The sequence below is a fragment of the Trichoplusia ni genome, chromosome 4 (assembly GCF_003590095.1).
Source record: "Trichoplusia ni isolate ovarian cell line Hi5 chromosome 4, tn1, whole genome shotgun sequence".
Lineage (NCBI taxonomy): Eukaryota > Metazoa > Arthropoda > Insecta > Lepidoptera > Noctuidae > Trichoplusia > Trichoplusia ni.
This window is the reverse complement of record NC_039481.1, coordinates 13,307,276-13,332,594: the sequence shown is the minus strand read 5'-3', so window position 1 is coordinate 13,332,594 and position 25,319 is coordinate 13,307,276. Positions and strand designations below refer to the sequence as shown.

The following is a 25,319-nucleotide window of genomic DNA, read 5'->3' as shown; positions in this document are numbered from 1 at the left end:
ATATCTGTTTGAAGGAAAATAGTCGTTATAACTGTGTGGTTAAGATTGTAAATGGAAACGGTGGATTTTCGAAAATTGAACTGTCGTAGAGTATTATATTATTTTAGTACATTTTTAAATGAGTGCAAAGAAATGATAATGAATGAATAAATAGATGATAATGCTTCAAAAATGGATATGTTGATTTTGTATTGAGTGGATGGGATTTGTTTAAATGGAATCTGAGCGAGGTTTCGCCACTACATTTTTTTTTATTTGCACAATTTGGCAATGATATTCCATTAACATACATTTATGTTATTTTATATTAACGTTAAAGCTACCTCTTAGATTTTGATGTGTTGCAAATAAAATACATTTTGTAAGTTTTCTAATCATTTTAATTACGTATAATATTTTTTAATCGAGATAATATTCCCATCATTACAATCGACTAAATTTACAACATATTTATACAAATACGCTTAGTTTTCTCATTAATTACAATAGTTTTCTAAATATAATGATTAAAATGTTATTTTGTAGGTTTAAATTACGGGATATATTTTTTTAATGTTTTTTGTTGCAGTCATGCAAATTTGAAAAATATTTTATATGGCAACTTATAAATGCAAAGTGATACAAGATGGCCGACAACGATAATTTAAATAATTGTTCTGCGTTTTTCTGTTGTCAATTTTAACATATATTTGAATTGTTATAATATGTAAGTCATAAAAATAATAAAAATCACAGATTTGTTTTTACATTATGATGACTATTAAAGATGGAATGTATGTTTCTACCTCTACAGTTTAAACAACAGATTAAAATAAAGTAATTTGCATAACAGATGTTCCGATACATTATTTACTTATTCAAACCAGACACTACTAAAATAATCTGTTCTAAAAACTATAGGATTTCAGAAATTAATAGGCATCACAAGTGATCCAATGAATCGATTACATAATCGATTAACCGATTTTCTGTCAAGCAGTCTTCAATTAAGTCCAAAATAAAAATAAAATACTACTGAATATACTACAGTAGTTTTAACATCCAATTTAACTTTTAATTACAAAATGACACATATGAATCTAAAGAGGAAAATATAACAATTATGTAACTATATTTACATTTTACAAGTATTATCAAAAGTCGTTGTAATTTAATTTGGACTTATTCCAATAAGTTATTGTAAAAGCGACACATATTTGTTCGATTTATTCGAGTTTGTTATATCATTCGATATTTTAGTGTTACTGTTACAATAATCGATAAAATTATTTCTTTATCGATAAATGAGTTTTAGAACTTGAAATTCGAACCCTTATTGAATCTTGTAGCTTGAATTATTTTACAGCTTAAAATTTTAAGGTGCCATTTTTAGCATTTCCGAAAACTCACTTAACCGATAAAGAATCAACACCTATTTAAACAATTAACTATATTTACAACAAAGAAATAGGTATATTTCCTATACACATAGGCTAGACATAATCTATCAACTTAAAATTACTGGAGGAAAATAAGAAGGAACTTTGGAGCACAAATAAAACAGTCCAACACTAGTTTCACGAGCGAACAGGTCCCACGAAACGTATCGAAACGTTAATTAATAAAAAAACAATTAAAATTTTGAATAGAAGAATCTTTTTAATATAATAGAATTTATATCTTAACATTCGCATCAAATAATTTTATCGCCGAACCGCATTTATAATTTTAATAGCATAAAGAAATCTAACCTCTAAATTCGCAGTCGAATAAAAATAAACGAATAAATAAAAATCAACAACAACAAACTAGGTTTCAGGTCAGAATATGACAGTGAGGGGTCGTCGGAACTCGGAGCCCGCTTGAGTGCTCTGCGGGTACTGGCCGGGGTACTGCGGCATGAGGATGCTGGACGAGCCCTGGTAGTACGGGAGGGAAGGAGAAGGATTGGAGCCAGACGACGAGCTGCCCTCAGTCCTGTCCTGTGCTTTAGGGGTCATGTCTGGGGATTCCGCTGGGGAGCGCGGGGAAAGGCTCGAAGGGGCAGAGTTGACTGAGCTCAGCCCCGCCATGGCGGCTGCTGACGCCTCGGAGTACATCTTGCTGATGTCGACCGGGTAGGAGCGCTGCTGCTGCTGGTCCATGTACATGTAGGCCTTGGAGAGCGCCGCCGAGTCCAGGTAGCCCCGCGACGGATCCGGGTACATGCCGTAGCTGCGGTACTTCTCCGCCTCGATGGAGTACTTCGACATGTCCATTGATGAGCCAACCTGTAACAAGTGACGAGATTAGTTATTGTTGTAAAAATTAACACGCATGTGACAGGTACATACACACAACAAGACCAATAGGATAAAAGTAACGATTTTATTCACTCATTAAAATCGAGGTCAGTATCAGAAAAAAAGTGACAGTCGGTTTTCAATTTCATAAAAGCAGTGGACTTCATAATTTAAAAAGTCAGTTACACATAAAGAGTGCCCAATTATACTTATTGGTATTATCAATTTAATCTTATTCATAAAATGAATGAGAAATCGAAAGATGACCTTAACGAAACATGTCAAAGGAATCAAGTGAAACGCAACTAAATGAATAAAATGTTCATTTCAATATCTTAATCATAAATATCGGATAACTATTGAATATCGAATGCATAATGTAACAGCTTGCAAACAAATCATAAATCGAGACATTGCCCAACATTCACAAGTCAACAGGGCCGAGATGATTTCTTATAAGCTCATTGTACGTTAACTATAATCTATCTCAACAAGAATTACTCACAAATAACATAATTTAACTAAAATTAAATATGAGTTTTCTTTACCATTTACATATGATTAACGTTCAATCGATATCCCACTTTATGTTGACTTCATAAGGTTTAATATTGTGTGAGAATGTGTCGAAAGGTAATGCTGTACTGTATTTTACACGCTCAGACACACAAATCACACGTAACAATGGAATCGAATAAAGCTTCGAATTTTAAATTTTTTAATGAAGTGAGCCGTACACAATATTGTGAGGAAAATATCGTTGGGACGTAACACACACGAACACTTTGTGTGGCGAACAAAGCATGCAGTTTCAACTTTACTTAATAAGAATTTCCTGTTTTCGACGGGTGATACATTTTGTTACAGACATAATTCATGTCCCTCTAAATTGGTCCTGCAATATACTGCGTCGGGCAATAATTTATACAAATATTGAACATGCGACATTGCTGAATATTCAGAATTTGCTAGATAAATCGAATATACGTGTATTCGATTTGGCTAGCAAATTCTGCAGGAATTATTGTTATAGGTATAAATATACTATTTCGTCTTAAATTTCTTACATGACTTCAACTCTTACGCACTTAATAAAACGATTCTTGAAGGTATCAAAACCGTGAAGAAATCACGAAATTAAAAACAATTTTCCAATCATTCTTTGCAAAAAAAAACAATTTTATAAAAATACCAGTTAGTTTTTCCAACTGTTATTTTTCACAATTTGTTCGTTCTCGAGAGCGGTGTGTAGCGTGCGTTTGCGCATAACATACGGCGGGCCGGTCACAGCTAGAGCGCTAAATCAGGATTAGTCGGACGGCCAGGCATCATGTACCGAGTTTACTGCCGCCCTTACGGCTATTTTATTGCAAGCCACTTATATACGGCGTGATGTTTTTTTGTTCTCGAAAACTATGCGCCGTTTATCAATGTTGGTACAGGGTGGTTCTGTTCAGGTGTTTGGACTTCTTTTTATGAAACGGGTTTAAATAGGTTTAGGATTGTGAAAGTTTGAGGTAAGGTTGCATGGGGTTATCATTAATCCAGTTAGTGTGGGATTGATATTGAAATAAGGTGTTTTTACTGCGCGGGAAACCTAAACAGCAGGTTTAAGAACAGGGTTAGTAAGAATTTGAATACGGGAATATTGAATAAATAAATGGTCGCTGTTCTACCTTTTAACACATGGTCCAAATATGATTACGCCCAAATATTAAATAAATTAAACCGCGAAAAAACCTTTTTAAGATAAAAGTGCCGTGAGGTAGCAAATCTTCAGGGAAACCGATTTCACAGTGGATCAAGGTTGCTAATGAGTGCCAACCCGCGGCAACCCGCAGCAACCGGCAGCAACCGTGAAAGTAACCCATATCACCCGTCGATAACCATGGATAAATCATCTATCAACATAATCGAATACTGAAATCACAATGGTTCGTTAAAGAACTCAAAATTTGGAAGTAGATTATCAAAGTTAGGGTTGTCACTAGGTGATAAATTAGTAATCACTAGATTTTTAGTTAACATGCAAGAGCTGTTGAAAATATGTTTGTAAGTTTTCCTAGGTTAAGAAGGTCAATGAAATAATAGGCTTTACGTGAATACGAAATAATTGTTATTTCTTAAATTCTTTGATCTTGCCTTAGTTACAGCAAAACGACACATTACAACGTAGTATTACCCACGTTTCGTTCACAACAGGCTACAATTCAGCTTAAAAAGCACGTAATAACGTACCGAACAAACGATATCTAAACACAACTATTACCAAAACTAGTACAAAATTAACTCCTAACTGACAACCCTAATGAGTAAAAATGCTCAATCACCATTTTTAATACCGTACAGGTAAAGTCGCACATGAATGGTAGCTGATTATATTGTTTCCTAAGTATCGTGTGGATTCGTCATGGCACTCACGGCAGCCGGGAAACCGCGGTATCATCCAATACAAGACTGGTCTATCTATTAGGGGGTGCGAAAGACCGACGGTAACCGGGTGCAAGTTAATTAAATGTTTTGGTCACACCTCGGCGTTTTGAGGTTGGGTTTTTATACTTTTTATGGGTTGAGTTATGATGTTGGTTGTTTTTTTTTTCGAGTTGGATGTTTTATTTTTAAATGATTTAGGAAGCTGTTTGGTGTCGGAGGAATGCTAGCACGTTCCTGATGAATAATTCTGTGTATGTTATCCATTTTAGGTCAGGCAAAATTTTATCACGTTAATACATATTTTAAAATTCAAGAAGCTCTTTCTCTGGTGGTTGCTTTCTGTTATTTAAATACAAGATCTTAATGAAATTCTTCATAAAATGTATAAATCTAGTACAGTAAAAAAAAAATTATTAAAATGCTTCAATTATTTATTGCACAAATACTAAGATAACTTACATTCTTTATTCTCTCACGCACTATGTACTGAAATAAGTATTTTAAACCAAAAGCCATTAACCTAAACAGATAACCATCAGTTATCATAATTAACTAATTGAATATCTGTACAGACAACTATTGATATTATCTAAACTTTCACCGTATGCTGGTGTCAAAATGTGAGTTACGTATCGTGGTTCTATTATTTTAAAAATCATATTGAAGCTTCTGAACAGAAACCGAAGCATAATGTGATATACATATTTGTAAAAAAATATTAATTGATGACAAAAATTTATCATTTCGGCATTCAAATCATTTTCAACCCGGCTGCAGCTTAAATTATGTTAAGGTTTTTGATAATCTAACGTTATTAATTGAAAGTTGTTCTAACAAAATTTAAAATTTCTATCATAATCTTACATCAACATCAACGCAAAGAACTAATCACACACACTCTTACAAAGTTGATTTAAGAAAATGACCCCACACATAATTGAAACAGCGACATAACACTTGAACCAGCTCAAACCCCTTTTTTATCACTACCCTAGTTGTAAGAGCCACATATTTACAAACAAATCAACAGCAATTTTATAATCCCAACATAACGCGATAAAGCTGAAACAATCGCCCTCACGCCTCGACACAGACGTCACTTTCACGAGATTAAACGTCAAATAGAGGGAAGAAGTTCTCGCGGAGGGCCGGGTCCGGGAGGGCACGGTCTCAGAGGGCATGGTCCCTCAGGGCCAGGGATTAGAACATTATGCTCAAGATTCAGAGTTGAGTATTCGATGATTGTATTTTGTAAGAACAATAAGGATTGGATATTATAGATGCAGAGGTGTGTGGTGTCCAATTAAATAGTTATAGGGTTGAATTTGTGAAGGTTTACGTTACAAAAATATACCTAGAGTAAAATCAGTTGTGCAATTATTACTGTACTTTCTAATTTGAGAGTTCGTGCCACAGGTTTCAAGTTGGTATCTTAATATAAAAGACAAACAATATTAAATTTAACTCTTCATGCTCCCCCATACACAATTGCATCCTCCAACAAACTAAACCACATATCACACCGAACAACGTAAATAAGAAACACTCAAACAAACGTTCGACACTAATGATGATGTAACACAACCCCATGGGGTACAGTACGGTGTGACAGGAGGAATCCGTTCCAATTGTGATATTATTAATCTCCATACCTGCTGAGCATTAGGGAGACACAGTTCTGAATGGGGAGCTTGTAATTAATGTTACGTTTAATATTGGAGTAAGTATTATATGCTGTCTTGCGTATTCGAGAATAATAGATGTAAAGTGATGTTAAAATGTAGAGATTGTCATTGATTAAATAAATATGTCTTTACAATATTATTTTTTGTTTTGAAAAACTACAGCTTAGTTGTTTAAATAGTTGTAATAACTTTGGTTTTGTTATTATATAACTAATCTGATGATAGAAATTGGTTACTAAACATACAGAGCTCCGATATATCTTCACATCATTTGCAAAACACAATTTTTCAAGTACAATTGCCTACGACGTAGGCCGTAGGCAAACCGTTGTAGCTAAACTTACATGACGTAGCTCAATCGAGGATAATAAAATAATGTACCGTAAACTTAAAAAACCTTCTTAACAAATTAAATTTCGTATCGTTCATAAAATCATCATTTCTTGAAGCCGTAACATATGGTTATTCAATCCCAAGCTTCATTAGACGCCTATTAAGTACGCATTTTTTTCTACAACTTACGAAGTGGCAAAATTTCTAAACTTGGTTACCTAAATGTATTACACGCTTCATAATGACGAAGACTCAGCATTTTCGGGCACTTTTTGCTTGAATTTCTCTTGCATGATGCACCAGTTTTTTGGCGCTAATGATTTAAGCAAAACGTATGAGATTTCATGGTCCTTCCTCTTTAACGGGCTTGACAGGGTAATTAACAGGCATAAGGTGTTGTTTCGTTTTCTTTCATTCGCAGTCTCAATACTACTTGCAGTGACAAGTTTTTTTGTACATGAATTTCAATGAAATATTGAACATTACATAATTGAGGAACCCTAAATATTTTCTTATTTCTAGTCTGTTCTATTCTATCTCAAAGGCCATTGTAGAGGCCTGGCCTATGTCTTGGGGGTTTTAAATCTATTGAAATGGAGAATTAACAAACCTAACGAACATATTGAGTGCGTAACATGTTTTCTCTACACCGCTTTTTACCTAGATGTGTCTTTACCATTCTTTCAATGCTTTCGCTATCTCTCGTTTTGAATCGTTCCCGTAAAAAAAATTGTCACATTATTTTCCACTTACATCTGCTCGTGTGTAGGTTTAAGTCCAGTATAAGTCAATAGATATCAAAAACTTCTTACCTGTGGGTTAGGAGTAAGCGCAGCATTTATAGCGTTCTGCTGCGCAGCCGCAGCCGCTGCTGCTGCCATGCTGGCCCCGAGCGGGCCGTAAGCTGCCCCGTAGTACCCTCCCATAGCCTGTCCCATACCTCCGCCGGCCATACCTGGGAAAGAAACGCGAATGTTAGAAGTTGAAATAGAAATAAAGTAGGTTTCGAACAATCTCTTCGAATTCGACTTGTTTTCGGTCACAAATAAATACTTAGGATAATTGAAAATGAAAATCAAAACGTTCTACTGTTAATCATAGATTTGTCAATTTCATCTGAGACTGTCTTCTAAAATTTATTACTAGAATTAATAAGAACTTATCATATAAGTGTTCTTCTAAAAAAAAAGCTGATATTCCATTTTTAATCAGAAACATCATTCATTCATTCATTAAATAAGTATCAAAGAGTCCATAACAGTTACCCAATTACATTAAACTATTCAAAACAAATTCCACAACAGTTCTAAATTCAAAACATTCATAGACGCTAGAACGGAATGTCTAATTCACACCAGTCGGCAAGTGGCCGCCGTAATGGACAGTACTCTATAGACCAGCGAACACTCATAATGGCCGCTCCGGAGTCCGGGAACTCTGATTCGAGCACCAATTAATTATTTCATTGTGCCTCGAATAATCCCGCCCTCGAGTGCTATTAACTAACGGTCAGTTCCTTAGACGTGTTTATTAAATACGCCTCAACTGTGGGTAGTTTACTCGCTTATTGATAAGTCATGAATTCGGATTAGGAATTTAATTTAGAACGATTGATTTATTGGTTGTAAATCTCGGTTTATTACGATATTAATGTAGTTTTTCTTAGTGATCTACATGTAGTCAGGTTATGTAAGTAGTTTGTAGTAAAACATTGTTGCAACATTTATTAAAATTCAATTTATAATATCGACATCTCAACTTTTTATGTATGTGGACAACATATTTGATTAAATCAAAACCTATAAATTGCGTCAGCAATCCATGTCACTGCGGTAAAATAGAACTGTCAAATTTGGAGCCGAAATATTTATAATACGCCCAAATTAGGATGTCAGTACAATCTAACCACTCATAATGGTATTATGAGTAAATCGAAATACACTTCATGTCTCGCGTGAAATATTCGAATATAGAATTTAAATAAAAAATATATGAGACACCCCTATTGTGGTGACGTCAGTCGAATCTACAATATATTATAAAAACCGCAGCAAAATTATGAAGCAGTTTATTAAAAGCACAATAAAGTCTGTGTGAAAGCAGTAGGGTGCAAAATCGCTTGGGAGTTTTTTTCCACGAACGCAAATAGGAACGTCAAGGTTTTTAGAAAGGGACGATCGAGATTTTTTATTATATTTATAATTAAATTCCCTGTCATCTCTTTTGGGTATCTGGCCTCCTGGTATTGGCGTGAGCGCGATGGATTTTTATACTTCAAGTTTCCCAAGTTTTCATTTAATTCCCACAAAATGTGGATTATAAGGATTATAATGACGTAGAATGACGGGACGACCTTCGTGGTAATTCGTGGAGTATGCCATATATGCATATCTATCACTCCTATATGACTAAAAAACACTGGAATTTTCCTTAACTTAAAACATTGTTAAAGGTAAACAGTTTCACACTGTTATAACAATTTGGAAGCATGTAAAATTAAGTAATTTGATAATATGTACATTGTAAAGTCTAATCAATAACATATTATTATCAAGAACATTATAATGAAGCTATCGTTTAACTACATCCTCAACAGGTATAAAAGAAGCAATCGGTCGATACTATAGTGGGCACACCTACAAATAATGCATATAATGTAGTAGCACTCATCAGCACAGAAACCTTGAGGGAACTAGAACCAAGAGTATTTCAGCTCACGTGGAAACTCCCCCAGCACTGCCTCAAACCAAACCCATACAAATCCATCAAAGACCACACATAACCCTAAATTAACTCACTGTTGGTCGAACAGACCGACAACAAAAACCCAATTAATTCGTACTAACGGTTTACACAGAAACCGCTTAAATGCAACATCAAAACCTGTCAATGACTAATTTTAATTAATAAAACAAACGAAAATTTCCTTAGGAGTCGTTACGTGGGACTTTTTCGACTCGAAACTTGGTTCGGAAGTTGAAAAAGTACTTGAAAGGTTTCAAAAGGGTTATTAAAATAGGCGATTTTACTAAGTACATACCTTGTTACCCGGTGGAAGTTAGGGAAGCAAAGAAAAGCAACGGCATTACTCGGATATATAAATGTTTATGAATTTAATTGGACACATTTTATTTTGTTTATAATTTTGGCGTACTCTGAAAGGAAAACTTTGTGGAAACAAAGTTATTTTTTTTTATATAGAGGACTAACTTCTTTTGAATAGTAAGTCTTCTTAACGTAGACAAAGAAAATATTTGAAGAGACTCAACCCTAATCGAATTTAATCATGATTATTTTAAACTGAACAACGAAGTAAACACTAAAGGTTTATGAGGATGAATAGAATCTCAACAATATGATTGTGGATAATTGGACTTACGCACTAATGGCAAAGCAGACAAGAAAGAAAAGACCTTTACTTGACTATGTATCGTTATTAATTGGCTATTTTTATGTATGTTTCATTTGACAGAAAGATAGAATGACACCTAAGGATGACATTTTGCTCAGTGTCATTCTATTCAATACGGTATGAAGTATTGCTAGTAAAACCTTTAAATTGAATAAAAACGGGACACTCATTGTTGGCACTGGCATTCACATAAAACTTGTTAATTTTGCAATTCAATGCGAATAATACAACGAAAATATTCAAACCTTAGACAGGACTCGAACCTGTCACTAGGACGTACTAAGCTACCGAGGTCACTGTAGAACAATTTCATTCATTACGTCGTGACACATCTTACAACAGATATGAAACCTGCCTACCTCTATCTAACTATAGAACGAAATCCAAACATTCACAAAAATTAAAAGCAACCCCACAATGGATGTAATTTCAAACACGATTCACCTACGTCACAATCCATATCATTCATAATGACCATCTTCCGAGCGACCCCTGAATATGTAAATATAGCTCGGCCATTGTAACCATCGACAGAAGGTCGGACACCAGGCTAAATGGGATTTTCGTACGGGTTTCCTTTTCAATACCCCCGTTTTTTCATTCCACTCTTTATATTTGAATGTGTTAAATTTCTCGGAAAAATGGTTATTTTCTGTCCCGTCAGGTGGCTAAGGTGATTTATAGAGTGACCTTAGATCCTATCAATGGCTGAATGTGTGGCTTATTTCAGGAGTTTCTGAAACGAGTTTTGGGTTTCACAATTGTTCGTAATGTTCTGACATATTTTAGGGTTATTTACTTAAGCTGCGGGTCTTTACAACGGAGGGAACGAAAAGGGTATTCGAATTCTATAAAATATGCCGCAACTTACAGTAACGTCTCATTCTTAACAAATGTTTTACAGCAAGATTAATACAGTAATTAACTGTTTTCTTCGCTATTTTTAATCCTTTTAAGATTAACACATTTGGAAAGAGGCGAATCAACCGACTAAGTGCAGTCGTAGTAACTTCTTTTTCCGCAACTTTTAAACAAACTACTGAGTTCAGAACATCAATTTCAGATAAGGTGAAAGCCTGTCAAAACATACAGAATCATTGATAGAATCAGATCCCGATATAATCCCGTCTAACCCTAAAACAACCTTCGTTCGATTTATCCGTGGAAAGCGATCGGAACAAATGACAAGGGGTATATTTTCGCCGTTTCATAGCGAGGGGAGGCTTGTCCGCAGACGTACTTAACAAACCGTGGTTAAATTGATAGATTAGCTAGTATTCGTGCAAATCATCGTTTGTGCTTGTTTGTAGTTATGGATTTTAGCTGGTGACAGGGATATTTGTTGTATTTTGTGTTTGTCATGTAAACACGTGATTATGTTATCAGTCTGGTAGGTTGTAGTTGATGTGAGCTCATGCAAGTTGGAGATATAATAGTTTAGAATTAGATTCTGTTATAGCAAATAAAAATCAGTATTGGCATTATGCAGATGATGAATTTGAGAATGTTTTTATTAAACAACCCTGTTTAAATTAGATTATTTTAAGTCTTGGTGTTATTAAGATATTTATAAAGGTATATATGAAGGAGAGTAACATTTTAAACAATGCCATTTTTTCATTTGCCTCATATAGCATTACCCCAAAAATCCAAGCAAAAATATAAACAAAACGGCAAGTCATTTCCTAGAACCATAAACAAAAATTTCTCGCTCCACACGTCCGTTCTCCCCAAAGTCCCGCGCTCAACTGTCATGTAAATGACGTCACGTGACCGGAAGCAGTTTGGCGGGGGGGAGGGGCTTCCGGCAACGCACGCGATTGGACACTTCCGTTCGGTAACAAACTGCTGGTACATAATATGCTAATCATGAATAAGCAATTTATTGGATTATTGTAGGGATTAACGTTGCCTGTTTTGACTTCAAGTGGGGATTAGTATGTTGGATTTTTTTCTTCGATAAGAGGGACATTATAATACAATATACGAAATGGCTTTCCCGAAATACCCGGACGTTAAGTCCGCTGTACTGTGAGATTGTTTTTGTCATGTATTTAATATGTTTTTCCCTATACCGTTTAAGGAGCTTTTTTTGCCCTCTTTGAGGAAAGTAATTAAATTTCTATTTAATGAATTATTTACCGTTTTTTTTTCGCCCACAATGGACGTATTCGTAATAAACTAGTTTCCAATGCTACTAATCAACAGAATAGAAGATTTCCATTTGATGTTTTTGTGATGTGCTGAAAGATGTGTCTCACCGGTTTCGTCCTACTTCAAATTGGAACTATTGTTGTTCAATTAGTTCAATTATCATACCTATTTTCCCTTAAATCACAATTGTATCCAATATCAACTCTATGCCTTTAACAATAGGATCCGCTTTTCTGTTTTCATGATTATTTAAAGAAATTAGAATGTGATTAAATTAAAAAGTAGCGTAAGTAATCTGGGTTTAGATTTTTATTTATCCCATCTTTATCCTCATAAATATCAAAAATACGCCATTATCTGAATAAACAATACGGTTCCGTTGTTAAAAATACACCGGGGAGTAAAAAAATTGAGTCACGTTTAATAACAAAAACAGTGGTACAAAGAAACAACTTCGGCCTGTGTACTTTATTGGGCCGATATTGTAAATAACTTTGTTTTTCTTGACGGTGCTCTTGTTCAAGCAATACTTGGCAAGGCTTTCAATAAAAGGGCTTTAGTAGTTCACTTTATAAGTTTTGATTTTTAGATGAGGCCTTGTTGTGATTAAATAATTAAGCTGTATAGTGTGTAAAGGTTCTTAAAACTTTTAAGGTACAGAATTTCTGAATGTGTTTGAGTGCAGACTAGAGGCAAGTTATCTAACGAAACAATCAAGAGACTAATATCAACAGTTACGTTTTGGAAAAAGCACTGCTGTCGCAGTAGAAATGACGATACTCATAGTTTGAGCTGTTGGACCGTAGATTTGTGACGAGTTCTGTTGAATCGAACCAACATCGAATCGACAATCGTCATCGGGTATTGTGACGTTGACTAAGCATTTGAGCATCATCATAGTGGTTTCTTAGGTTGACGCGAATGTTAGACATTGAAATGAAACTACTTTTACGGATTATATCGCGATTTAAGAAAGACATACGAGGGAGCGCCATGATCCTCAATCAGGCTAGCAAAAAGTTACATTATCATCATTTTTGAAAAAAAAAACCTGTTCGGATCTTTGTTAACCACAAAACTAACTGCTCTAGTACTCTATGTATAAGCGGCCTTGATCAATATTAAATCATTATAGAAAAATAACTATAAAAAAATAAATAGCTTCGAACACAAAATCACAAAACAAAACACACACCGTTCAAGACACATGTCAAATACAAATATGATAACACTAAAACAATGGACCTGCGTCAATTAATATTAGCATTATTAACAAGTGAGCGAAACAGTCATGAAAAACATTAATAACATGAATACATGTATAGAATGAAAAGATCGAATTGTTATATAGAAATTTACATAACAATTAATGTAGTTTTACATGTGGTTATAATGATATATTTATGTATGGGCGTTGTGATACAATGGACTAATTGTATAAGAATCTGTTGTTTCATACAGTTGTTAAAATACACATTGAAAAGTAATGCTTGTCAGGAATTATTAGCGATTCTGTTTCGTCATGTAAGTAGGTATGTGTGTTTGTGTGACAATGGTTTTGTCAGTTAATTTTAAACGTGATTTAAGTGGGTTGTATTGGTAGCATTGATTTGTAACGGTTTCATTTGAAATATGTACCGGATTAGTCTTTTTTGACGTGTCTGTGTTGTTTGAGATGTTATTTCAGGATTTTTGCCATCATGGCAACAATATGCCGCGGGTCGTAGTGGGTCTACAAAGGCCAGTCTTCCTTTAGTAGTTTAGTGAGCCAACAGGACATTATAAATAATCGAATATTAAGATTGTTTCCATTGCAACAATCAGAAAACATTCAACGGCTTTAAAATACTGACACCTTGTACAATTAGTATGGCTATAAAATTCTCTATAACCACACAATAATGCTTTCAAATATGACATGAATTTTAATGGTATTCAATTATTCATATTATAACTGTTAAAATGTTACGTTAATTCCATTTACGGTTATATTTCAAAACTAATTCAGTTAATTAATAAAATATACCTTACATAATCTGTAACACGTGTTTGTATTGTCCTCGAATTTAGGTTTACAATGAGGATAAGGTCTTACTGACAGCGGATTTTTAAACCGTTTCATTGGTCTTTATTTCTGGCTTCTTATACAGGTGAAAAGGTTTTATTCAAATGTGTTACAACGAGCAATAGCGGTTTTATAAGGAGTTCCTGTGTGTTTCGGAATTCACGTAACAGTGTGGGTCTCTGTTATTAGAAGATGTGCTAGAAAATATGGTAGTCGTTTCAGGGATATCGTATTGCACAGGTACTGGGTTGAGAAGATCAGATAAGCAGTCGCTCCTTATAATCCACTGGTACTTAGCTGCATTTTTTTAGACTAGAAGCCGGCAGTAACATGTCATTAAGCATATCGCTCATCATTACCGTTCATCACTTCATTATCCGCTACTGTTCCTATAGAATATGATTCACATGACCGCTGCCCGCTGGCAGTGTGACCGCGCCCCAACACTATTTGTTCAAGAGATTCCACCGTTGTGTGTCCAACATAATTCGTGCAGAGCTCTGTTCGTATTGTCACCGGCAACAATACACGTTGGAATGAATCCCTCCGATACAACGTACAATGTATGATTATGATTGGAAATGTGGAATGAGGTTTTTATATAACTTGTACTGTATAATAAAATATGTGGGGATTTCAGTAGTATTGTAGATGTATAATTATTATTTCAGGGGTTTTCGCTTGAGCTTTCAATAAAAGGGTCTGATTGTAATTTTTTTTAATATGTCTGTATGGACGCTGCTGTATTTTTTGGAGAGGATATTTTTTCTCTTAAGGGTGGGTGAGCTATTCTACGAACTTAGAAAATATTAGATTTAATTTTCATCCAAAATTTAAAAAATTCTTCCGTTAATTTTCGTGTAGGTACGTATTCAGCTCATTAGCTAGGAGGCAGGAGGCTATTATAAAACACACTGTTTAAATTTTCTAGTCATAAAAACCTACATTTCTCAAATAGGTATGTTTTTTTATGTTGTTCCAATAATGATCTCTCTGCTAATATTTACTTCGATTTCTGGTTCTTGATACCTGGCTATTATTTATGGAGTGTAAACGTTACTTTTCGCACCTTGATGTCACTAATCATGTAGGCGCCTATAAATGCAAACAAATGACGTCATATAAGGCGGCTACGACAAATGACAATGTGTTTTAGCAGTTGTATTAGTATTATTGTACTTAACAAAGATAGTTCTAGCCATATTATCACTCTTCACTACATCTTGATCAGATCAGAGTCAGATTTTTACCATTTTTTTTTTGCTTTGCGAAATTTATTAACTAATATAACATTCAGGCAGACCATTTACTTGTAAATCTAAATTATAAGTGACGGATTCGGTAGGTTTAAGTTTCGATTTAATACATTATTCAATTAAAGCAGTTTACAGTTCGGTAAATATTAATAGTCAGTCAAATAATGACCAGTGCAGTTGTTTGAATTGTGTTTTTTTGATATATTATAAACCTTTGATACTTACAAATCGAACTAATAAACATGAACCTATCAAGTTTTGGTCAAATTACCCGTGAAGGGCGGGACCGGCGCGTGCGCAGACTCTTGGTACGGAACCCTAATGTTAGTGACGTCACGTGTCGGCCACGTGGCCTACACGTTAAAGGGCTTTTAGTACATAAATGTATTTTATGAGATTTTTGTTTGGCTTCTGTTTTGGCTCAGTTTTTTTTACCTTTGTCTTATTTTTTTACGGTTGAAGTTTACTAAGGTTAAGGGCCAAAGAACATTTGACCTTGGATTATGACCAGAACCATAAAATGATTCCCGAACTTTTTTTCCACTTTTATTTTTTCTTTCAACCATCCCTATAACTTTAATTTGTGCTAATTGGCTTCTTACAGTAATTTAACATTAAAAGGCAATTTTTATGAACGTAATAAAAATTACCCTGACAAAAGTCAATCCAATTAATTTATTTTTAAGCAGTTTTAATTTATTTTGAGTAATTACCACAGCGCAATCCTATTTATTAACTACAAAATATTTAATTAGTGATGGTAATAAAGTGATAAACATAAAATAAAAAAAACATGCGAACACAGCATTTTTCACGAAAACAAAATATATTACTAATTAAAACGTTCGCGGCCATATTAAAATGATTTCGAACTCGCAAAAGTAATTATTCACCCCTAGTTTTATTTCACGACATAAATTCACTGCTGCAATTAACTTAAAAGCCATGTTAGTGCAAAGTGTGGCGCGACCCTTAACTAAGGGTCAGGACACACGTGCCGACTCCGCCCACGTTTTAGTTCGGCGACCGCAATGTTGATGGCTAGTAAAATTGTGTGGATTGGGTAATTTACGAATGGTGGATAAATGGTTGTATGTCAAAATATGTATGGGAGAGTAGCTAATTTGTTGGTGATATTTGTGTTAAAATATTTATGCTTTCAGAAAACCTTCATGTACCTACTTGTTTATTACCGAGTTGATAATAGATCTATTTTCGCGAACGTATGGCGCCTACCTTTTTACATTTGTTATTGAGATTATTTATACTTTTCCAATCGAGAATATAAAAGTAGTAGGTAAGTATAATCACCCAAAGCCTTAATACCAAACTTAAGAAACCCTTTATTACATCAAAGCCGAACCACAAAACAACCTTTAAAATTCAATAACAACCCACGCATATCGCTTAAAAAGAGAAATCTTTCAATAATTTTAATCGCATGTCAATGGGGTAACCCCAAGCGGACGAGGTCTGACGCACCCCAACTAACCCTATTGTCACATTCACATTGACAGTGAAAACTGTCAACTGTCAAAAGCAGCCAAGACGGTTTAAACTATGCGTTCCATTTTCGCTTTTCATATTTGGAAATCTTTTGTTGAGTGCTCGGCGGGCGCTCGTGTGACGATGTAAGCGCTTTTTCGATTATGTGTTCTGAGCTTTATTTAAGTTGTGTTTTTAAATTGTAGTGTTTATGATTTTTTTTTGTAAGAGTAGGCAGTAGAACAGGCATTCCTAAATGAAAGGAACATCCTAAACCCAACATAAGACCTTTAAAATTTAAAATCTTCTCAGTGGACGGTTTCTTATGATCTTGAAAACCTTATTTTTATTTCAAAGAGCTGCTATGTCAGCCGCCGGTATTTCCTACACCATATATGATATGTGTAAGTTTTGATGACAACAAATAAACATTTTTATAAAACTTTCATCTATAAAACGGTTATCAATGACGTCGAAAAAAAAAAAACCGAACGGAGACATAAATATTGAAATTTATACGTTTTTGTGGTTATTATTTAGCGTCTAATAGCGTCCAAATGTATTATGTATATGGTTTTTTGATATAAAAAGGTTTTTATGTTATACCTACGTGTAAAATTTTACGTCTCAGTTTTATTTTTAGGGGCACGAGATATGATCGTGACGGTGGGCGTAGTTTTTGTTGGGCCCGTCTGACGTGATAGGCGCGTTTACTGATGCCAGTTACTAGCGCTAGTAATAACCCACTAAAAGGTCTATTACCTTTTCAGAAATAGGTAAACATGTCGATTGAAGTACCGGCTTAGGGAAAATTGTGGCTGGTGATAAATTTTAGTTTGAGTCCAGTCGGAAATGCTATCGTTTTTATATCAAAGCAGAGTTTGATGCGTATTCTAATGTGTTATATTATTTATAGAGTTGATATCTAATTCATGACATATCAAAGTGTTACCTAATTTCAGGATATTCAACTGATTTGTATTATTTATTGTACACACTTAAGCAACTTATACTTGCATAAAAAGTAAATAGAATCTCCCATTTTCACATTTCAAATAGATGCAAGTACTGAATTTCATAAGCTTTACAAGTGACCAGTATCAAGTAAATTTTCCTTATCTCCCAATCCCACAAAAACCCGCAACAATACAAAACCTTAAACATCAAGTGCCAAAGAAACTGTCCACAATTTTGACAATTCACTATCTCGTCACAACGAGGCACAGCAATTGTGTAATCCCAATTCGACTAGCGGATTCGATGACATCCAATGAATGGGCTGATAACGTCCAGTACAACCGGCCTTTTGTACCTATGTACCTATTTGTACAGAAACTTTTATATCATTTATCTACAGTCAACCGCATGTCTTTATAATGTCATACAACTTTCAACCTTATTACAATGAAATTAAGATACAACGAGAAAATGTGTTGTTATTTTGATTTGAAAAAATGTATTGGAATACGATATTGGATCGAGTGAGGCGGAAGAACAGCACTTTTGACTGAATTAGTTGTGAAATGAAATAAGTGCGTAACTGTACTTAAGGTAGTGCAGGTACAGGCGATAAGAAAAGCTTTTAGAAAAAAAGTTGGTCTATTGTGGTTTTCGTGATGGCGTCAGGTTTCAATGCCTTTACTATTAAACGTCTATTATAAATGTATTGTGGAGTGCTACAAATATTGTGAAAGCTATTTTCTGTCGCGCGTGATCGCTTTTGGTTACGTTCTTGGATAAAAAAGCCATAGATTCACCTGTATCTACTTGGACATTGGTTTTTTATTGGTTCAATATAGTACCTTACAAATGACAATTTGTGCCTACAAAATAAGCTTATTCCTATCTATGTTACGAAAAATAATCGGATTAACGAGGAAAGCTTTAGCAACACCAAAGCTCAACAAATATTTTGTCCCGAATTTAGTTTTTTGTTCACATATCATACAATCACAAGAATAGATTAATTAAATACCTCACAATCATTAATAAACCTTAAATGTCTCCTACCAAAGGACTTTTCGCAATCATTCCATCGGACAAACTTGTACAACAAAATGAACACAAAAGCGTTTTGATCACAAACAATGAACCTTCGAAATCGTGTTACAATCGCGTTATCATCATCAGGGGAACAATAAAACGCAATAAACAATGGTTTACAGCGCCTAATGATGGCTTTCAACGAAACAGGTCTTCTGTTTAAGTACTGGGATAGTCAGGACAATGTAGCAATATGTGGATGAGTTTTTGATTGGTACGGCGAATATTTTTATTCCTTGACTTTCTTGAGGAAAATTATATCGTGGAACTAGCAACAACATTTGAGATTAAAATTTTGAAGCATCGAATGTAGCTTGTGGATTGGATAGAACTTTTTTTTCTTCTACGAAAGATCTAAGTGATCAATTCTCCTTGAATGATAAGTAATCTGTAAAATAGCCTCGCGCTTTTGAAAGACGTCGAGAGATACAGAGATTTAAAACAATTAGGTCTTCTCAAATATAACTGACACTGAATATGAACCTATACTGGTTTGCAGCAGTTCCTAATCGACAGCTGTCGAAGCGAAGGTGTAAGAGCATACTGGTAATTATAGAGGTTAGAGTATGGGGTATGTTTTTCCTGTAGCTGCGCCTCTGAATCGCTCCAATATGACTACAACAATTGTTTTCGGCGAGGCACGAATCTTGGACCGGCGTTTATGCTTGTAAATCTCTTGTCTAACCGGGAAGATATTTTTGCACTAAGATACAAAAAAGCAGTTCTCACTTACCGGCTCTCAAAGCGTCCATTGGCACGCTGGGGTACGGTATGGAGTACGGGTAGCCCTCCTTCCTCAATGTCTTGGGCTTCCTCCGCGGCCGGTACTTGTAGTCAGGGTGTTCCTTCATGTGCATCGCCCTGATGCGCTTGGCTTCGTCGATGAACGGTCTCTTTTCGTCTTCTGTCAGGAGTTTCCATTCAGCACCTGTGGGAGATTTTAAGGTTAGAATGTTGGGAAGTATTATTAAGCTGTAGTTTTTGTAGATAACTACTAAATTAAGGTCATTAACCGTAAAAAAGAACGACAAATTGCCGTGTCCAAATCGTTCATCCAGATGAAGATACACGAAAAAAGTGGAGAACGCGAACTTTCTTTTGTAAGTTGTGAGAAACGTCACACATAATAAAAAAAACATAATGAAAATGGGCCAGAAAAAACGTTTGATAATAAAATTTATTACAACCCCCATTCGTCCACCCCTCGTTCACTAATCGAATTTAATTAATTAATATTTAATTTGCTTAAAATTCCTCTTCAACCGCATTCCGACATATGTAACAAAGCTAGGACACAAAGAGTCGTCTGTAACTTTGTCGTTTATTGCCCAATTCACATCACAGTGTGTAAAGTCGCTATTAGCACTCATTGGCGCCCATCCTCTATGTTATTAAGCTCTAACATTATAAAATTAAATGCTGGTAACAGCTAAAGCAGGCGAGTTTGTAGTTATCTTAGTTTTATTACGTTTACTCGATAACACTACACATTTCATATCATCGGTATTCTTCAAATAAGGAGTCTGTTTCACACACAGAATGTGTAAAGTTAGACTAAGTGTAAGTTTACAGAATAGAAAGTTACATCACGCACATACCTATAGGCCCCGTAACGAAGTTTTAATTTAAATTGGTTTAGACACTAAACACTAGTATTCTATTATTCTTTCTGGGAAACGTTAGAAGCCTGTCTAAACCGCCGTCTATGTCTAAAGACATTTCATGCCAATATTTAAAGCATGTCCAACGTCAACACAAATCGGTTATCCCTGCATTTCAGGTCTGTCACCAAACATGAATACGTGACCGAATCAAATTGAGAACACTCGAGACATTGATCTATTAGCTATCAACGCCAATACATCAAACTGAAATATGCTCCGTTAAATAACAAACCATAAACTATTAAAACAAAGAACAAAAACAGAAAGTAATTTGCCCTAACCATCCTTCATTGCAGAAACAATAGCATTGAATCGATACAATACAATCGAAGGCACCAACGACCTGTCTCCCAGCGCGATTCAAGAGACCAACCCTTTTGTCTCCCCCCATTTATAGAAGGTTGTATTCATCCACCGTGGAGGGGCGCCATCGTCCATTCAAACAGACAAGACAATCCCAATTCAGGCGGGTATAAAAGCGAAAACAATGTCGCTAACATAGAAAGGAACAATCCGGCTCGGAGGACCAGCGGTAGTCTCGCTCGCGCGCGTGTAAACGCTGCTCAGAGTAAAAGAGATAGGAACAACAATGGCGGAAAGCGCCGCCTAATGACGAATTTGCGCTTTTCATTCCACAACAGAAGTTTTTCCCGGTTCCTCATTATTATGTCGATACTTTGGGGTGGGTTCGTGTCTTTTGTCGGCGCGGATGATAGGATCGTGTGCTTAGACACGACAATACTATAAAAGACTAATGTTCTATTAAAATTACTTGGTTGGTTTCAATATTGATCAGCGAAATAATGGTCCTCTTTTTTCCAGGATTTATTCAGGACACTAAGTCCATTGCGTTAAGACTTCATGTCTGTATGTTTTGGGTTCTCAAGTTCAAACAGAAAACTATTTGACTGTGATTTTCATTTTTTCATTACACAATTCAACCGTCGAAATATATTTACTAATAACAATATTCATATATTTCTGGGCAAATATCAATCGTACCATCGACATCGTACACGAAGAGCTTCAAAATGAATATTTCCATTCCCCGATACGACCGAGCCCTACAAAAGCCTTATGCAATCTGAACGGACCACATCACTACGAAACCAAATCAAACTTCGAACTACCAACTTCACTAATACAATTTATAACGCGCATTCACAATAAAAGGAGACATCAAAGCGATAGCTCTTGTTCTAAATTTAATTCGCAAAGGTCGATTAACTAGGCTTCGAACAAAGAATCGAGAACAATGATTGATACTATTCGATTGTGACCGGCCAACGCTGCTATTGTTGAACCTCGAATCGAATAGGTTTTCACGAGTTTTGAATCACGAATGTTTGAAAAGTTCGTTTGGTGATCGTTCATAGTTACGTCATTACGGTATTATAGTAAGTAATTGTAATTGATTTAATGAATAGGTATTATTCGATGTAATTGAACTAGTTGTTATTGTCTCTATCAGACTACAATACTAATATTAACTTGCACACACGCAATAACGAGAGATATAAAGGTGTTATTTCGAGACACAACTTACGTATGCTAAATTGAATTGTATTCCACTTTGAATAAAGTTCTATTTTGCCGTATAGAAAAGTAATAAACCTCTTGCGTAACCTTCATAGTTTTCTGGGCTAAATTAACCGTGACAGTGTTAATTAGATGTAACACTAACGCAACAGAAGGTCCAACAATAACAGATTCCATGCTATATTTGTTCAATTGCCTTCCAGTTTTAAAGCAAAACACACATTCAATATTAGCTAATTACAGCCTACATTACTCATTTGCATACGACAAAGGGAAAAACAAACCTTTCAACACAGTAGAACAAATACTTTTGTAAATATCGGTCGCTTTCCAGCAGGCTGTGTGTACGGTTGTCACCTTACATTTTAAGCACACAAGTGTCACAATTTGTGTAGAATCTCACACAGTGCACATTGTGTCTCGAGGTTGTGGAGCGTAAGATTTTTTTTCTTGGCTATTGTTTTCAGTACAATGCAAATTATAATGTTAAAAGCTACTGCGCGTTTTGTTGTTCGACACGTAAGTTGTTTTCGTGAAAGTTTTTCTGACAAGCTTACATTGTCGTCTGTCAGTAAGTTTTGCATGCTAATGTTATTTGTTCTTTCAAAATTATCTTTATGTTACAACATAATTAGGTTTAATATTATTTAACCTTCAACAAATCCAATGGTTATGACAATGTTGCTATAATCAGTTCTACATTGAAAACTATTTTGCTAAGATCCCTTAATGTTTTCGCAGTGCCAACCCTACAGGTATTTATTTATTCTTAATTAACGGCAACACTACCCACCGCTACAACAATATGCACGTGTCGATACTACTAAAGTGTTGCCACTACACAATAATTATTTCCTACAGCGCCCGTTCGTTACGGGAAGACAATAGCAATGGGATGGCAACACAGAACAATGATTGTCCGGTATACTGTTGTGGAATTAGGTAATAATATCGTTATAAGTTTTCTTTAATTAGAGGAGTTTTTAGTCATACAATAGAGTAAGTTTTTCGTAATAATTACATATAGTAAATGTCAACCATTGACAAAAACATTTAACTGTGCCGTTTGGTCTTCTGACGACACTCATCACTCTTGAAGCTTATTTACGCAAAAGCATAAGCGTCTTACATTTTTAAACTAAACTTCATCAAAGCTAGTGATTTTATATTCAAACACATTTTAGTATTTTTGCAAACATTTCTCACTTTTATTTTCATTTTTTACGAAAACCGATTGTGAAGTGTTCCTCCGACTTTCCATGAAAATTGGAAGCTCCAATTAGTAAGAGTTATAAAATTCTTGGTATTGATGGCTTGATATACACATTTATGTTGTGTGTGTTTTTTATTGATACATGTGTTAAAGAAGAAGTATCATATAAATGTAAAGTAATTAATTTGATATTTTTCTACTTTTATCAGATTTGAACAAAATTGAGAAAGCTCTTGAGTTAAAAAAGGGTGACCTATTTAGTCCTTTCAATTAATAATAAGACGGTGGAAAATTGAAAATAACAAAACTAATTAAGACAAATTGTCTTTCATTTCCTAATAAATTCCCATTTTACATTAATTCGTTATTTAAAACACATAACCAAGTAAAATCAAGTACACGAAACAGCAAACATCAAACACCTCATTTAGACAGATCATACATAACAGTATTGTCGCCAACAATCACACAAACAGACATAACAAAAAACAAAGCGTACACCAAACACACACGGTAGGTACAATACTCCTGTCAACAAAGAAGTTTCCTCTCTACCTAGTATTAAAGAGGCTATTGTGTTCAGAATCGGACGAAAATGCTCTTCATTACTTTGAAAGCTTGTGTGCCATGCGACAATGGTGAAACGGGGGGTGGGGGCTGGGGGGGCAGGCTGGGGGAGGGGGCGGTTTACAAAGACGCATGGCGAAGGAGCACCCACCACCCTTTCGTCCGTAAAATTGAAATGGTAAGAAACGCTATTTAGGTCATGATTTTATTAAATGTTAATAGATTTTTTCGACGGTGTCGTTGGGGGCGGATTATATAGGGATAGTTAGTCGTATTTTGGAATTGTTATTCTTGTTGCAATACAAGTTAGGTTATTGCTTAAGTTCTTAGTAGTTCCGGGAATGGGTTTCACATTTAGTGTAAGTTACTTCGTATGTATTGTACGACTTCATATATTTCGTAGAACACAATCCCAAGTTCGTTACCCTGTACAACTTGGACGCATTGATCTTCAATACCTACATAGAGAGATAACAGTCACAAAGTATTCCGAGATCAGAATAGCCCAGTAGACCGGGAGCCAGTGAACAATAACATAACATCATTTACACAGCGTCACAAAAACGCTAGTAATTAAACAACAGCAAACAACAGGGGCCCTTGCCGGCAACAACGGCAACAAGCGACAACAGGCGACAATAAGGAAACAACAGTATTTTTGTTGCCAACACCCCCGGTAGGGCGCGGTGCCTGCGACGAGGCGATAAGCGTCCCCGTACCAAGTACATAACGTGATGTGCTAGACAGCGTTTTTAAACTAACATCAATCTCTGGTTGGAGGCTAAAGTATGTTTATTGTTGTTCTCATATGTATGTACGCCATATTGTTTTGTGCTAGTTAGATGCTTCTGTTGCGTTTTAGTTGAAAGTAATGAATTGTTGGTGACAGTTAGAAGATTGATTGTAAACTGGAATTGTAATTGTAGATATTTCTTAAACATTGATCAAGCTCAAATAAGTTACTTTATAACCTAGTCCTAGTAAACACTTACCGGTATAATTCAATAAAAATATAATTAAACATCCCACATCAAATGTCTTAAAAATGGTGATACCCATTTAATATAACAACGCCATAAGCACATCTTCGAAATTCTATCAGTTAATTAGTTAGAATCATCTATCAGGTTTGAAGACATGAATGGCCGACATCAAAAGTACAATAACCTTTAAATCAATTAAAATACAAAACCAGTTGAAACATGAACA

General features: G+C 35.1%; 1 protein-coding gene across 1 annotated transcript in view; it reads right to left on the bottom strand.

Annotated features, from left to right (window-relative positions):
- Positions 1 to 351: 351 nt before the first annotated feature.
- The window catches only part of LOC113493103 (transcription factor SOX-21-like), a 39,573-nt gene continuing 14,605 nt past the window's right edge, over positions 352 to 25,319 (bottom strand). The window contains exons 3-5 of the mRNA XM_026870923.1: positions 19,861 to 20,055; positions 7,525 to 7,667; positions 352 to 2,249 (exon numbers count right to left, since the gene is read on the bottom strand). Of these exons, the coding sequence (XP_026726724.1) occupies positions 1,800 to 2,249; positions 7,525 to 7,667; positions 19,861 to 20,055 (788 nt within the window). The 3' untranslated portion in view covers positions 352 to 1,799. The remainder of the gene's footprint in view (positions 2,250 to 7,524; positions 7,668 to 19,860; positions 20,056 to 25,319) is intronic.